The sequence below is a fragment of the Dasypus novemcinctus genome, chromosome 12, assembly GCF_030445035.2.
Source record: "Dasypus novemcinctus isolate mDasNov1 chromosome 12, mDasNov1.1.hap2, whole genome shotgun sequence".
Classification (NCBI taxonomy): Eukaryota; Metazoa; Chordata; class Mammalia; order Cingulata; family Dasypodidae; genus Dasypus; species Dasypus novemcinctus.
In genome coordinates this window covers 96,806,939-96,821,000 of record NC_080684.1, presented here as the reverse complement: position 1 = coordinate 96,821,000, position 14,062 = coordinate 96,806,939, and the positions used below count along the sequence as shown (strand labels likewise).

General features: G+C 57.4%; 1 protein-coding gene across 1 annotated transcript; it reads left to right on the top strand.

Annotated features, from left to right (window-relative positions):
- Positions 1-3,936: 3,936 nt before the first annotated feature.
- Positions 3,937-8,401, top strand: LOC131280714 (cytokine receptor common subunit beta-like). The gene is made up of 4 exons (XM_058309124.1): positions 3,937-4,091; positions 7,181-7,584; positions 7,853-7,988; positions 8,131-8,401. Exons 2-4 carry the CDS (start codon positions 7,452-7,454, stop codon positions 8,399-8,401), a joined length of 540 nt encoding a protein of 179 aa, XP_058165107.1. The 5' UTR covers positions 3,937-4,091; positions 7,181-7,451.
- Positions 8,402-14,062: the final 5,661 nt, after the last annotated feature.

Below are 14,062 nucleotides of genomic sequence, written 5' to 3'. Positions count from 1 at the left end.
CGTAGGGGGCCAGATTTTGTAGGGAATTGGAAGGACTTTGCTTTTACTCTAACAGTAATGGGAGAACCATGGGTTAGTTTTTATCAGATGACTGCTTCTGGAATCTGCTTCTGCTTCTGTCTTGCAAATAGATGATGTTGGGGGACAAGGATGGAAACAGGAAACTCTTTTAGAAGGTGTGGTGGTTTGAAGCTGTATGTACCCTAGAAAAACATGCTCTTAAATCTAACCCATTCGTGACCTTTTGAAGAGACTGCTTCAGTTACGGTGTGGCCCATCTCATTCAGGATGAATTTTAATCCTATTACTAGAGTCCTTTATAAGAGAATGAATTTCAGGCAAGGAGAGAGAAAGTCATGGAAGCAAGAAGGTGAAATCAACAAAACCTGGCAGAGAAGGGAGAGACCAGCAGATGCTGCCATGTGCCTTGTCATGTGGCAGAAAGGCCAAGGATTGCCGGCAGCCCGTCTTCAAGAAAAAAGCATTGCCTTGATGATGCCCAGATTGGACATTTTCTCAACCTCAAAACTGTAAACTAATAAGTTCCCATTGCTCAAATGGAATCATTTTGTGGTACTTGCTTTAAGCAGCCGGGGAAACTAAAAACAGGAGGCTTTCCCACAATTCTAGATGAGAATAATGGTGAGTTAGACCCACATGTTGACAATGGAGGTGGTAATAAGTGTGGGCAAATGTTGATTAGAATAGGATAAAGATAAAATGGACAGAGAGATGTGCAATGGTGAATACAGACAACTCTTTAAGAAGTTTCACTGCAAAGAGAAGAGAAACAAGATGTAAGATGGTGGGAAAACGGGCCAACGAAAGGTGTCATTTTTAAAAAGATGTAAGAAACTATATGTTGCGAGCTGATTGGAGTAACCCAGTAGCGAGGCCCAAACTGCGGCTCTAGGGGAAGCGATGGCGGGGAGGGGTTTTGCAGCCCTGTGCTCCAGCGCATCAGGGCGGGGTTGGCTGCGGACAGGAGCTCGGCAAGAGCAACGGGCGTGTGGGCGCAGCCGCTGGCGGTGGGGGTCTGCGGAAACTTTTCTCCTCCGCTTTCCCAGTGAGGCAAAAAGCAGGTGGATGCTGAGCGTGAGAGGGGCTGCCGTGGACTCGGTGGCTGTGGGGAGAGTGAGGTGCGACCTGAGCCCCCAGGAAGCGGAGAGCCCACGGGCGGGGGTGCAAAGTACGGTAAGGCCAGGAGCCGGTCAGGACTGTAAAGCGACCCGTGGGTGTGGGTCCCTCCCCTGTGCAGGTGCACGGCGCACCAACAGTCAGACTCAACCTAGGTTTTGGTTTTGCCTAACCTTGGGACAGGTGGGGGGAGTCGACAGTGAGTACAGGTGGCGTCTAGAACACAAGCGTTTTCTGCATGTTAGGAGCATCCCTTCCTCCCAGGAGCTCCACCCCCACCACTTCCTCCGTCCTCCCTCCTTCACGCTGACTTTCACAGCGAATTCCGCGTTGATTTCTCCCCTGTGCTTTTCTTTAGAGGTTTACCATCTGGCTATGCCCTGCTAAACAAATTATTAATTCTGAAAAACTGAGGGACAAGCCCGATCAGCTGATAAGCAAAGGCCACTGCGCCCACCGTTAGGTGAAGGCCCCCGAGTCCCTGGGTCGGAGCCGGGCTCCAGCTCCCCCACGACTTCTGAGCAAGGAGAGGACCTGAGCAATCTCCTCGTGGCCGTCCTGCCACATGTGTGCAGGTGTAGGTACACAGGTGTGCTTGTGTGTTTGAAGGGTTCTAAATTTTTGAGGAAGGAGAGAAGGGAAGATGCCCTCCTCTGCTCTCCTGTGACATATCAGGGAAGGGGAGGAAGGACGTGAGAGCTGCCCTAGCCTCCCGCAGGAAGAGGGAGAGGTAGCGTGACGAGGGGCTGGGGAGAGGCACAGCAGAGGGGGGCGCTGCCGGCTGGGGGCCGGCCCAGGGCTCCCGAGGAGTGGGCAGCCTCTAGACCCAGGAGAGGTGGGTCCCCAAAGTGAGCAGCCAAAACTCACCCGAGGTGCTAGGCACACAACCACAGCATCGCCTGCGTGGCAGACCTGCTAGAACACTCAGTCTCCAGAAACGCAGGCCAGACGCCAGCATCGTGGTGCCGGGGGTCCGGCTGCAGATAAGAGTGTGGCCCCACTGCAGGCCCTGCGCCGCCTCGACAACACGGCGCCATCACCTGCAGGTGGGCGACACCTCGGCCGCGCAGGGCCTCGTCCACGTGACCCTCCACCGCAGGCGGAACAAGGGAGTGACGCAGAGGTGGGGGGATGGGAGGGGCGGGAGGGGAAGCCCCTGGGTGGGGCTGCACCTGGCGTGGGGCATGGGGAGAGAGAGGGCCCCGGGTCAGCCTAGAGAGGGGCCTGGAGCGGGACAGGGGAGAGGGAGCCCACCCACCCAGGGCTGGTGCTGACGCGGGGGTTTCTGGGAAGAGCTTCCGTAGGATTGTCACTGTTGTTGACGATGAGGATGACAACCTGCTCTTATCTCATCACTACTTGACAAAACGACCCATGTGCCTTATCTTCGATCACCCTTGCCGTGGGGTGTGCAGGGCAGGGGTACATGCCCAGGTGACAGAGAACACCCTGACCTCACCCTGCCACAGGCGGGCGGGTGGGCGGCAGAGCAGGGCCAGGTGCCCTCAGCCTGAGGGGCGGGGGGGGCGCCTGCGCCTGCTCCCCAATCCCACCCCCTGGGGTTGGGGGATTCTCCCATTCTCCACCCGTGGTCACTTGCTCACGTGCCATTTGGGGACAGAACTCCCTTCCTTTTGGGGTGATGGTGAGAGTCGGAATCAGCCATGACAGAGTCCCAGGGGGCCAGAGCCCCCTTGGAGGCCCCCTGGGGAGCAGGCGCCCGTGTCCGCCCCCCACAGCGGCAGCCAGGGCTCCACTGGAGGCCTCTGCCTCCACCCCCTCCTTCAGACGGGCCCCCAGCGCTGACCTGTATCCCACTGCCCTGGCCCCCCGGAAGTCCCAGGAGACACCCCCAGTCCCGGGCTGCACCCACACCTGCTGCCCCCCTGCCTCTGGCCTTGGCCTCCGCCTCCCTCCCTGGCAGGGAATTGCCTGTCCAGCCCCGGCCGGAGGCCAGAGCCCCAGAGGCCGTCATGGACATCACCGTGGCCGCCGCTGGGCCCACCCTCTCCTGTGTCATCCCCGGTGCCCTCTCCTGGCTCATTCCAATCGCCCAGCAAACGTGTTGTCTCCACCCTACAAATGCCAACAAGCCTCCAGCACCCGCGCCTGAGCCCCGTGCCTGCAGCCACAGCCATTTCCCGGCTTTCCTCGACAGCCCAGTTCTGTTTACCTCCATCTGCCCCCCCGTGAACTTGCTCCGAGGGTTTCCCTCCCAACACTTCACCCAAATCCCTTATCAAGCTCCCCCTGGCCTCCGCGTGGTCAGGTCAATGCCAGCCCTCTCTGTGTGCGTGTCAGCGGCACCTGGCATCGTGGGCCCCCACTTCCCTGGGAAGGGCGTCCTCCCCTCGAGCTCGGGCCTCGCCGACCTCCAGTCCCCCTTCCTCCTTCACCCTTGGGTCCCCGGCTCTGCACGTGGGATGCCCAGGGCTCAGGCTTGGGCCAGCCCTAATGGCCCCAGCTCATGAGTCCTTCCCTGAACCCCCATTTCAAGTTGCACCTTCACCCTTCAAGCCCACACGTCCACCTCCCCGGCTTCATCTGTCCACACAGTGTCCTCCAGGTGCCACACCACACGTTTCATTCTGTCTAACGTGCGTCTCGTCACCAGGACGTCAGCCCCAGGGGCAGGAACACCCGTAGGTCTTGCTCAGTGCCGGCCCTGGCCTGGACGAGGCCTGGCACGCAGGGTCCACGCAGAGGGCTGTTGCCGGAGGGACGAGTCTAACACTCTGGGCTAACCACGTCCTCTCCTAGCAGTGAGGACCCCCAGCCGGTGCCATGCAAACTCGGCGACAGCTTGCCCTGGTCAGACTGCCCGGTGTCCCACTGCGTGCCCAGGAACTGCTCCATTCCCTACAAGGGCTTCGTCATCGCCGACAGAGACTACTACTCGTTCCAGCCCGACAGGCCCCTGGTCAGCCAGCGCACCTTCACGCTGGCCCAGCACGGTGAGGAGGGGACCCTGCTGGGGGGCCCTGTCTGGACAGTGGGCAGCAGGGGGCCAGGCTGCAGGGGGTGGGCTGGGGAGAGGGGGGTTTAGGTCTCTTGGGGGAGGAGTCTTTGCAGCAGGGACGACGTGTGGGACCCTGGCCACTGGTGAACCCCACCCCACTACTGGCCGCCCCCACCGCCTGCCAAGGCACTGGCTTCTGGGAAAGAGGGCTGCCCTTGGGAAGGACAACGCTCATGCTTCACGCAGAAAATGCCCAGCTTGCAAAATGCACTCATCAGCGTGCTCTCATCCAATTTCCACAGCAACCATTTTATAGATGAGACACTTGAGGCCCAGGGAGCCTTAGGTGCTTTTCCACAGCCCAAAGGTGAGCAGCAATAAACTGCCTGGTCCGACTTACCGAGTGCTTCCCACACTCGAGACACGGAGCTTCTCCTCTCACTGCACTCGCCGAGCGGCCCGTTTGTCTCTGCGAGGCCACGTGGTACCTGGAATGATGAATGACTTGGGGGGCTGTGGATCATTCGTGTATCAATTGTTAGGCTTTGCTTTACTGTATGTTAGAAATAAATGCAAGCAATTCAAAGTCACAGGTTCAAGGAAATTATTGCCTAGAATGAAGCTAAATACTAGAAGGGGAGACATTTTGTAAAAGTTTATAATCCATGCAAGTGGCTGGCTTCTAGGACATACTGGGAGCTCTTATTTAATTCTCAAAACAACAACAAGGTATGTGGTATTATTATTGCCATTTGACTGATGATGAAACTGAGACAGAAGCGGTTTGCCCGAGGCCACTCAGCTGCCAGTGGCAGAGCTGAGGCTCATCACAAGTCCATCTGGATCCCAATGCTCCCCCTTGCAAGTGTGCCTGTGGGGGGCCCTGGCCTTGCTTCCTGCCTCTTTTCCCACAGCTTCACAAAGCTCTTGCCTGGGAGAGGGATGGCACAGGCCCGGGGTTCATTCCAAACAGGGTCCCAGAGCGTGTGTTGGAAGAATGAGAAGGTCCTGTCCTGAGCGGAGCCCCCGGGCAGAGGCTGCTGGGAAGGCCGGGGACCACTAGACGTGGTGCGGTGGAAACTACGGAAGGCGGGCGTGTGCCACGACCAGAGGGCAGAGGGCGAGGACCCCGGGAGAGTCGCACAGGCTTCCCGGAGGAAAGAGCTCGGCCGCGACCTGAAGGGCAGTTGGGAGGGGAGAGTGGTGAAAGCATTCTTGGCAGAGCAAGCAGCATGTGCCAAGGCCAGGAGGCTCGAGGGGGCAAGGCATGTTGGGAAAGCAGCTAGTGGCTGTGTGCTGTGGGCAGTGGCCGGAGAGGAGAGGGGGTGCGGGCAGGTGCCCGGCCCTGGAGAGGCTTCTCTGCCCAGCAAAGGAGATAGAGTCCAACGTCTGGAGCAGGGGTTGGCAAATGTCTTGTGTAAAGGGCCAGATGGTAAGCATTTTAGCTTTGCAAGCCCGATTGCCTCTGCCGTAATTCCTGAGCATAGCTGAAAACAACACATAAGCAAGTGTGCTGCGTTCCACAGACAGTTGTCGTGGATACAAACTTTAAATTTCACTTATTTTCCAGATTTGAGAAATATTCTGTATTTGACTATGTATTACTGTCTGAAAATGTGAGCATCCACCACTGACACATGGGCCGGACCACACCAGGCTGGTGGCCAGATTTGTCCCGTGGGCCTTGGTGGGGCAGTTGCTGCTGCAGAGGACAAGGGGACATTGAATGACACCACGTGATCCCATGTTGAGGAAGTCGGAGTGGAGGGAAGCTGGGGTGGGGAGATGGGGATGAGGTTCAGGGACGGGAGATGAGGGGAAGGCTGAAGTAGGTGAGCCCAGAAAGAGGCCTAAGGCGTTTGGGGTTTGGCCCGGGGGCAGGGATGCAAATGATGGTTCCTAAGTAGCGGTGATTCATTCCTTATTTTGTTCCCTACTGAGCACCTACCTGTGCCAGAGTGCAGGGACCAAGCTGTGTCCCTGTCCCTGTGGAGCTCCAGGCCTGCTCTTGGGGAAGGCTTCCTGGTGGAGGAGGCGGAACGGCTCAGGCACGAAGGTGCGTGCTGCTCGGCCTCCGGGGGCATCTGTGGAGTCGGGAGGTCAGTTCCGGCCACAGGCGTTGGGCAATGAATCAGGGAGGCTGAGCAGTGGCAGGGGACAGATGCGCATCTGCTCTGCTCTGAGGTTCCCACTCAGAAGACCTTGGGCATTTCACTTCCTCTACCAGTTTCTGCCTCTGAGGAAGGAGTGGGCAGGCTAAATGTCGCCGGCGGGGTCTAGGTCAGGCTGGGGTTCCGGGTGCTCTGTTGGCGGCTGCGTCCTGGAGCTCTGTGCTGAGCATTCTCCCTTCATGCTGGGCTCAGGCGCTGGGAGTGCAAGGCTGGATTGACGACGCCTGCTGCGGCTCTGGGTGGGGACGGGGGTCAGCACGCTGTCTCTGAAGGGGGCCTGCCCGTGTTCGCTCATTCACTCATCGATACTTGACCCCACATTCCTGAGGGGCGACATCTCAGGCACTGAGTACAGGGAGGGGGCTCCACCTCTGCCGCCCCAGCTCCTCATGAACTCGGGGAGACAGACCCAGACACACGCACACATCAGGATGCGGTACGGGCTGGAAGGGACAGGCAAGGGAGCGGGGGCTCTGCCCCGTGGAGGAGCATCCAGAAGGTTCTTGGAGGAGCCGTCTCTCACGAGCCCTGGCAGAGGCTCAGGACCCTGGGCAGGCGGCCAGCAGACGCAGGAGGGGCCTGCGTCATGGCACCCTCTGCTGGGAGGAGGCCGCAGGGGCTAGAGGGTGGGCACTGGAGCTGGGCATCGAAGGCTCCGTCACGGTGGTCGGCGCTGCTCAGCGGGTTCGTGCTACACACGTCAAGCAGCCTGCGCCGCCTTCATTCCTTTCCGTGCGTCCCACCCAGCTTTCCAGACAACCCCTGAGGCCGGCAGAAGGGCGGGTCTTGCCCAAGGTCACTGCGCTGGTGGGGGCAGCGCTGGGCCTGGCCCCGGGGTCTGTGCACCCGAAAGCCCCAGGAGGCTGCCCTGCTGGGGCGCCCACTCCTCACACAGCCCCGCCTTCCTTCCCAGTCCAGCCCCCCGCACCCCAAGACCTGCACATCAACGGCTCCGGGGACGCTCTCGAGCTGAGCTGGAGCGTGGCCCTCGGGGGTCCCCGGGGAAGCTGGCTGTCCCAGAACGACCTGGAGTTTGAGGTGGTCTACAGGCGGCTGCAGGACTCCTTGGAGGTAGGCAACCGAGGCAGGCCCGCCCTGCGCCCGGGTCCTGGACCACGGGCCTCCTCCAGCACCCCCTCTCTCCCCAGGAGGCCCCCACCCTCCTCTCCAGCTCCCCCCAGGCCATGCTGGGGCCGGAGCTCCTGGTGCCCAGCAGCAGCTACGTGGCCCGAGTGCGCGCCCGGCTGGCCCCGGGCTCGGGCTTCTCCGGGCGGCCCAGCGAGTGGAGCCCCGAGGTTCGCTGGAACTCCCCGCCAGGTAAGCAGCCCGCGGCCGGGGGGCCTCTGCGGGCAGGGTGGGCGGCACGGCTGCTGGACGGGGCTCAAGGGCACACGGCGGGGCTCGGGCTCCCCCACTCCCTGACGGAGGGTCCCGGCCCGCTCCCCCCGTGGGCACTGCGGGGGCAGAGGCTGCACGTGGCTCCCTCCTGGCCTGGCTCCTGCACCTTCCGGCTCACACCCCCGACACCCGTAACCCCCAGCATTCACCCCAGCTGTGCTCAAGGCGCGCGATGTCTCCCCTCCAGGGGACGAGGCCCAGCCCCGCAACCTCCAGTGCCTCTTCAACGGGGCCGACCTGCTCAGCTGCTCCTGGGAGGTGAGGGCCGAGGTGACCAGCTCGCTCTCCTTCACCCTCTCCTACAAGGCCAGCCCCGACGCCGGGTGAGCGGCTCCTTCCCCCTCGCCCCTGCCCAGCCCTGGCCCTGCCCGCCCCGGGCCTCCTCCTCCCCTGGAGGCCCCGGCAGGAGCCCCCGCCCAGCCCCGGGCCCTTCCCCCTCCCGCCTCACCCCCGCCTGGTCTCCAGGGAGGAAGAGTGCGCCCCGGTGCTGGTGGAGAAGCCCAGGGCCCCTACACCCGGCACCAATCCCTGGGCCCACGGTCAGTACACGGTCTCTGTTCACCCCAAGAAGGAAGAGAGCCCCATAAAGAGCTCAGAGAACAGCGAGTGTGTCCCCAGCCTCCCGGGTGGGTGGTCTCTGGCCTGCGCGGCTTCGTTGTGCAACCAGAATAAACTCGGGGCCCTGCATGGCGGGTTCCTCAACTTCAGAGAAACCCAGTCCAGGAACCAAAAGTGATCGAAGTAGTTTTATCTCTATCTGAAGTTCTCCAAAAACATTACAAGTCATGCAATTGATAACCCAACCAGAGCAATTCCTAAAATACTTCCCCCATCCTCTTGCTCTGTGTTCTCTCCAAGTGCAGTTTTAGAACCTCTTTCCTCCACTCAGTCCCAACTGTCTTGCCATCACCTCCCTTGGGTGGGACAGTAGCTATTTCACATTTCGTATGTGTCTAATGAAGTTCCACAGGCCAAAAGTCCAAAATCAGTTTCTGTGGGTCAAGGTCAAGGTATAACAGGGCCGTGCTCCCTCCACAGACCCGCGGGGAGCATCCCCTCCTCCGCTCTCCCAGCTTCTAGAGCTGCAGCCCTGGCGTGCCTTCCTCCTGGTTCCCTCCTCCATCTTCAGAGCCTGCAGCAAAGCGTCTCCCAAGCTCTCGCTGCTTCCCTAACTCCCCTTCTCCTCTGCATGTCCTCCGTTCCCCCTCGGCCTCCTTTCGGAAGGAGCCCTGTGATTGCATTGAGGTCCACCTGCATAATCAAGGAGACGTCTTGACTTACTCGCATCGGCAAAGGCTCTCTTGCCAAGTAAGGTGACCTCTTCACAGGTTCCAGGGTGAGCGCGGGGACGTCCTCCAAGGCCACTGTTCAGCCAACCACGGCCTCTCTCAGGTCTCTACCTGGCAACCACAGGAGCAGCCCAGGGCAGGGGAGCCCAGGCAGGGCTCAGGCTCCAGCCCCCAGCCCAGGCGCCGCAGGGTGCACGGCAGAAGCCGCTGAGCCAGCCCCTGTCCCCAGGCTGGCGGTGGGGAAACCGAGGCCAGGAGGGGTGTTTCCAAGTAGAGCTTGAAGAGGTCCCGGGCCCCTGAGCACCTGCCTCAGAGGCAGAGTCCGGGGCACACCTTGCGTCCCTGAGGCCATCCCTGGACGGCTCCAGGCTCCTGTGGGCACGGAGGGGAAGTAGGGCCGAGGCGCAGGCACCGCAGCCTTCGCGTCACCCCCCTCCCAGCCCTGATTCTGGTTCAGGATCTTCATTCCATCCATCTGCCCTGCTCTTCCCCCTGCTCCCCTCAGCCAACCCCGCCTGGGGCCACCTTAACACCCCCCAGCACCCGCCCGCAGGCCGGCATTGAATCAGCATAGCAGCGCGGGCCCTGGGCTCACAGCCCGGAAGGCAGCCCCCTGCCCGGACCCTCCCTGGGCCACCTGCCCCAGCCCTGCCTTGACCCTTGGCCATCATTGCCAGGCTCAGCCAGCCCAGGGGTGACCTGACCTGCAATTGCTCCAAGTCTGTGGCTTCTTGCTTCCGGCTAGACTGAGCCTCCATGACCTGCCTCAGTCTAGGACGTAACCAATCTTGGACTCAGCCTCCCCAAGGCAGCGCTGGGGTGGGGGACGCTGGGTTTCTGACACACCAAAGCCTGGAGCCCTGCTTTGATGTCAACCGGCCCTACCTGGGGCCGCCCCAAGCAGCTCCCTGCCTGACCTCCGGGGCCAGCAGGCACCCCCACGGGCGGGCACGAGTGGGGGGCGAGCCGCGTGCTCCGGGCTCCCTGGAGTACCTGTGTCTGCCCCGCGGGGGTGCAGGTGCAGCTGGTCCCCCTGTCCCAGGCCCTGGAAGGAGGGTGGAGGCCCCTGCTGGGGCTGAGGGGAGCCCCTCCCTGAGGGCAGGGGATGGCCCTAGCCCACTCCCCTCGGGGCTGATGACAGGTGCATGGGGCCCCCAGGACAGCCCAGCTGCACTGCCCCCCGGGGGCCCTGAGGACGGCGCCCTGGCCTCTGGCTATGTCACCTCTATAGACCTGGCGCTCAGCCCACCCCCTGCAGCCCCGTGTGTCTCCCTGACTCCCCCTCTGGGCCTCTCCTCTGACCAAGCAAGTGGTTAAAAATTTCCAACTGGGACTTTAGTTTTATCAAATACTCTTCTATTTATAGTGGTTTTGCTTTATGATTTTTTCTGTGCTGTTCAGTTTTAAAAGCTTTGGGATCTTCATTATACCTCCATGGATAGTTAATTTTTTCATTGTAAAATATTCTTCTTGGTCCCATTTAAATTTTGTTTTATCTGATAATAACCCTGCCACCTGCATAATATATTTTGTCCATCCCATTATTTTCAACTTAAGCCATTTTATTGTGTGTGTTTTGAAGAGTCTCTAGATACATTAAAAAAAAAAATCTAATCCAAACTATGAATCCCTGCCTTAGTGGATCCATTCACTTTTATTGTGATAACAAATAGATATTTGGTTTTATTTCATTTCTTCTTTTTTGCTTTCCTTGGTCCCCGTTCCAGATGACTCCCTGTCTCTTTGCTCTTTGTTTGCACGTTGCCTGCTTATTGTTTTTGCTCATTGTCTGAGTGTTGTCTGCTCTTGTTGGGTTGTTTTATTTTCTCACTGTCTGCTCATTATCTGTTTGTTTTTTCTTTAGGAAGCACTGCGAACTGAACCCAGGACCTTCCCAGGTTTCTGGATGGGAAGCAAAATTGCAAGAAACCTCTTTGAACAGATGTCTTTGGGTATATGTCCAAAATAGCTTTTAAAGCGTCACGACGGAGCCCAACGAACAGTATGTGCATTTTAAACTTTGATAGCTATTTCCCCCAAGACTGCTTGCCACCAGGAAAGTACAAGAGTACCTGTATCCCCATATCCTTTCCAATTCTGGAAATTATCAGTCTTTGTTTTCAATATTTACCTATCTGGTAATTTGCATATACCTGATTACTACTGAAGGTACACATGTTTCTATTTGTTGATTGACCCATTTTTCCTTTTGTAAAATTACCCATTTAAGTAACTTGCCCATTTTTCTTCTAGGTTCCTGTTGATTTGTGGAGTCTTATTACTTGGTATGACTATTTGCTCTTTTTCTGCCATTTCAAGCCGGACGACCTCTGGGGCTTCCAGCCCTGAGTCCAGCAAAGCCTGGACTGGCCCTGGGTCCTTCCCCTCTCGAGGCTCCAAAGAGCACCCGCCTCATCTCGCAGCAGGACAAATCGACTCAGGCCCGCCCCAAATCTCTGCCCCCCACTTTGTGAAGTTCTCACAGGGCCCCCCACCAACACTTCGGCTTTGCGGCTCTCTCGGGCCCCCCCTTCTTTTGTCTCAGGAGCAAGGCAAATTCCTCTGCCTTTGTGGGCAGTGGTAAGGGAACGTGTTCTTTGCTTGGGCATGCTCTTTGGGATCTTGCAGGCACCCCAAAACATTTTCGAGGACTTCTGGCGAGTTTCGCTTTCCACCACCACACTGCAAACCATTTCTCACAAGCCGTGCCTTGCATTTCGATTTCTTTTGGGGTGCCTTTTGAATCAGCCCTCCTCCTGGGTCTGTAAGAAACTGGGGATGAGGGGCACTAACTGCCTTGTCAGCACCAACAGGCCATGGGAGGACAACCCCACCCCTAGGCAGTGATCCCTCTCAAGAGGCAGAAAACAGGAAGAGCTGGAGTCCAAAGTCACCCCTCCCCAGAGGGCAGCCAAGGACACAAGCATGATAGTTACTCCTCCCCAGAGGACAGTCAAGGACACAAGCACAAAGTCACGGGCTAGGTATCGCCGACAACCTGCTGCTTTCTTTCACACAGTTCATCCTGTAAAAGTAGACCTCCCTTATTCGTTTTTCGTAGCCTGCTAGTATTCGGGGGCATGGATGTGAACGTACCATGATGTATTCGAACCATCCCCCTTTTGATAGATATTTAGATTATTTCTGAGTTTTTGCAATGGTAAACAATGCTGTGATGAACATCTTCATGCATTTAGGTGCTGAGAATAGATAACATACAGAATGCTCAGTTAAGTTTGAAGTTCAGATAAACAACATTATACTGAAAAATGATCCGTTACTTATCTGAACTTCAAATTCAACTGGGCACTGTGTGTTTTCATTTACTAAACCTGGCAACTGCTTCAGGTTGAGTGATAGTCACCTCAGCTTCCTCCAGCTCGGCACACCTTTTCCCAGGCCACTAGTGCACCTTGGTTTCTCCCCAAAGACTGGAAAAAATGATGCAAAAAAATTCCATCTCCCCTCTGGCTCTCATTTGCATGGTTTCCATGGCAACGGAAGCAGTCAGGGATACGTGTTTGTCTTTGGCGGTCAGCAATTTGCTAAAGTTTTCACCCCTCTACAGAACAACAGGATAGGGGAGTTGCCCCAGCGGGGAGGCGGAAGATGACAAATTTCCAGAATCTCTCCAAGAACAGACGCCTTTAAGGCACACCCCCGGAAAGCATGCCAGATCCGAGCCAGGCCCTGGAGCCTGAGGTGAGCAGGACAGTGGTCAGGCCTCTGCCTGGTTGGGACATAAAGATATAAACAAGGGATTGCAATATGGTGATAAAGGGACATGTGGTATTGGACAGAGCGACTGAGAGGGGTTCCGCTTGGGCAGATGTGGGGGTTACAGAGTGAGCAAAGGGGCTTTCCCCAAGGAGCCCACACCTGCGTCAGGACTTGCAGGATGACTCACAGGGCCCCAGGCAGATGAGGACACCTGCACACGGAACCCACAACTTGCCCTAGGTCACTGCAATTCAACTTCTTGCCCACAAGCACCACTGGGGGCAGACCCTTTATTGGGACTGGGAAAAGAATTTCAAAACAACGGAAAGGCTCTTCTGGAGCACATAATCTGCTGGGGATAACAATTCAGTGCAGCCATCAGCCCTGTGTAAGAAGCTGCTGCAATCCGGGCAAGAAAGCATCTGCTGCTGACAACCTTGGCCCCTGGGCGTCTGCCCTGTGCTCTTCTGGGGCGCCCCAGCCAGTGACCGAGCCTGGCCATTCCTGCCCCAGGTGGGGCTCTGCCTTCAGGCAGGTTTTCTCCTTAGCGCCTCTGGGTGGGCAGGGGTTTTCTCCAAGCCTGCACAGCTATCTTTCAGCTCCCCCTGCCCAGTCTTAATTCTTTCCCTGTTCTTTCACCCCAATAAGTCTGTTACATGTCCAATTTCAACTCGGGGACAGCTGCCTGGAGACCCCAAGCTGTGACAGCTCCTTAATGACCGCCTGCTGTGCGCTCCGCTCTTACTGGGTGCCCAGCCCTGGTCTAAGGGTAGACAGGTGAGGGAGATGGCAAAAGGGCTTTCACGATCTCCCAGGTGAGGCCAAACACTCTTACCATTTAGATCCCAGGAAAGTATGTTGTCCCTAGTCATCTCTTCTCAATCTCCTGCCACCACCAAATCAATTCAGCCAAAGGATTTTTCCACCAACCAACCTGTGTCATTTTGGGTCCATGTATGGACCTTTGCATGGGAGATGTTGGTTTCGAGGGCGAAGTCTCAGCCACACTGCCAAGGGTTTGAATCCTGGCTCTGCCACTTACTGGCTGGCTGATGTTGGGCAAGTTACACGGCCTCTCTGTGCCTCAGTTTCTTCAATTATAAAATGGGCATGATAAAGAGTATTCACATCATAGGGCTGTGAAGATGAAATGAGTGGATCCAGGTAAGCTCTCACTAGTTCTTGGCTATTTGTATGGGAAATGCAGTCTCAGTTTTCCACTCTCATGACTAGGATTGCCAGATAAAATACAGGATGCCCAGTTAAATGTGAATTTCAGATAAACAATGAATAATTAGTTTTTACTATAGGTATGCTGCTAATAGGATGCTCCCCATCGTCCTTCTTTTTTCCTCAGTCCTTCTAGGATTTTCCCATGCATTCCACCT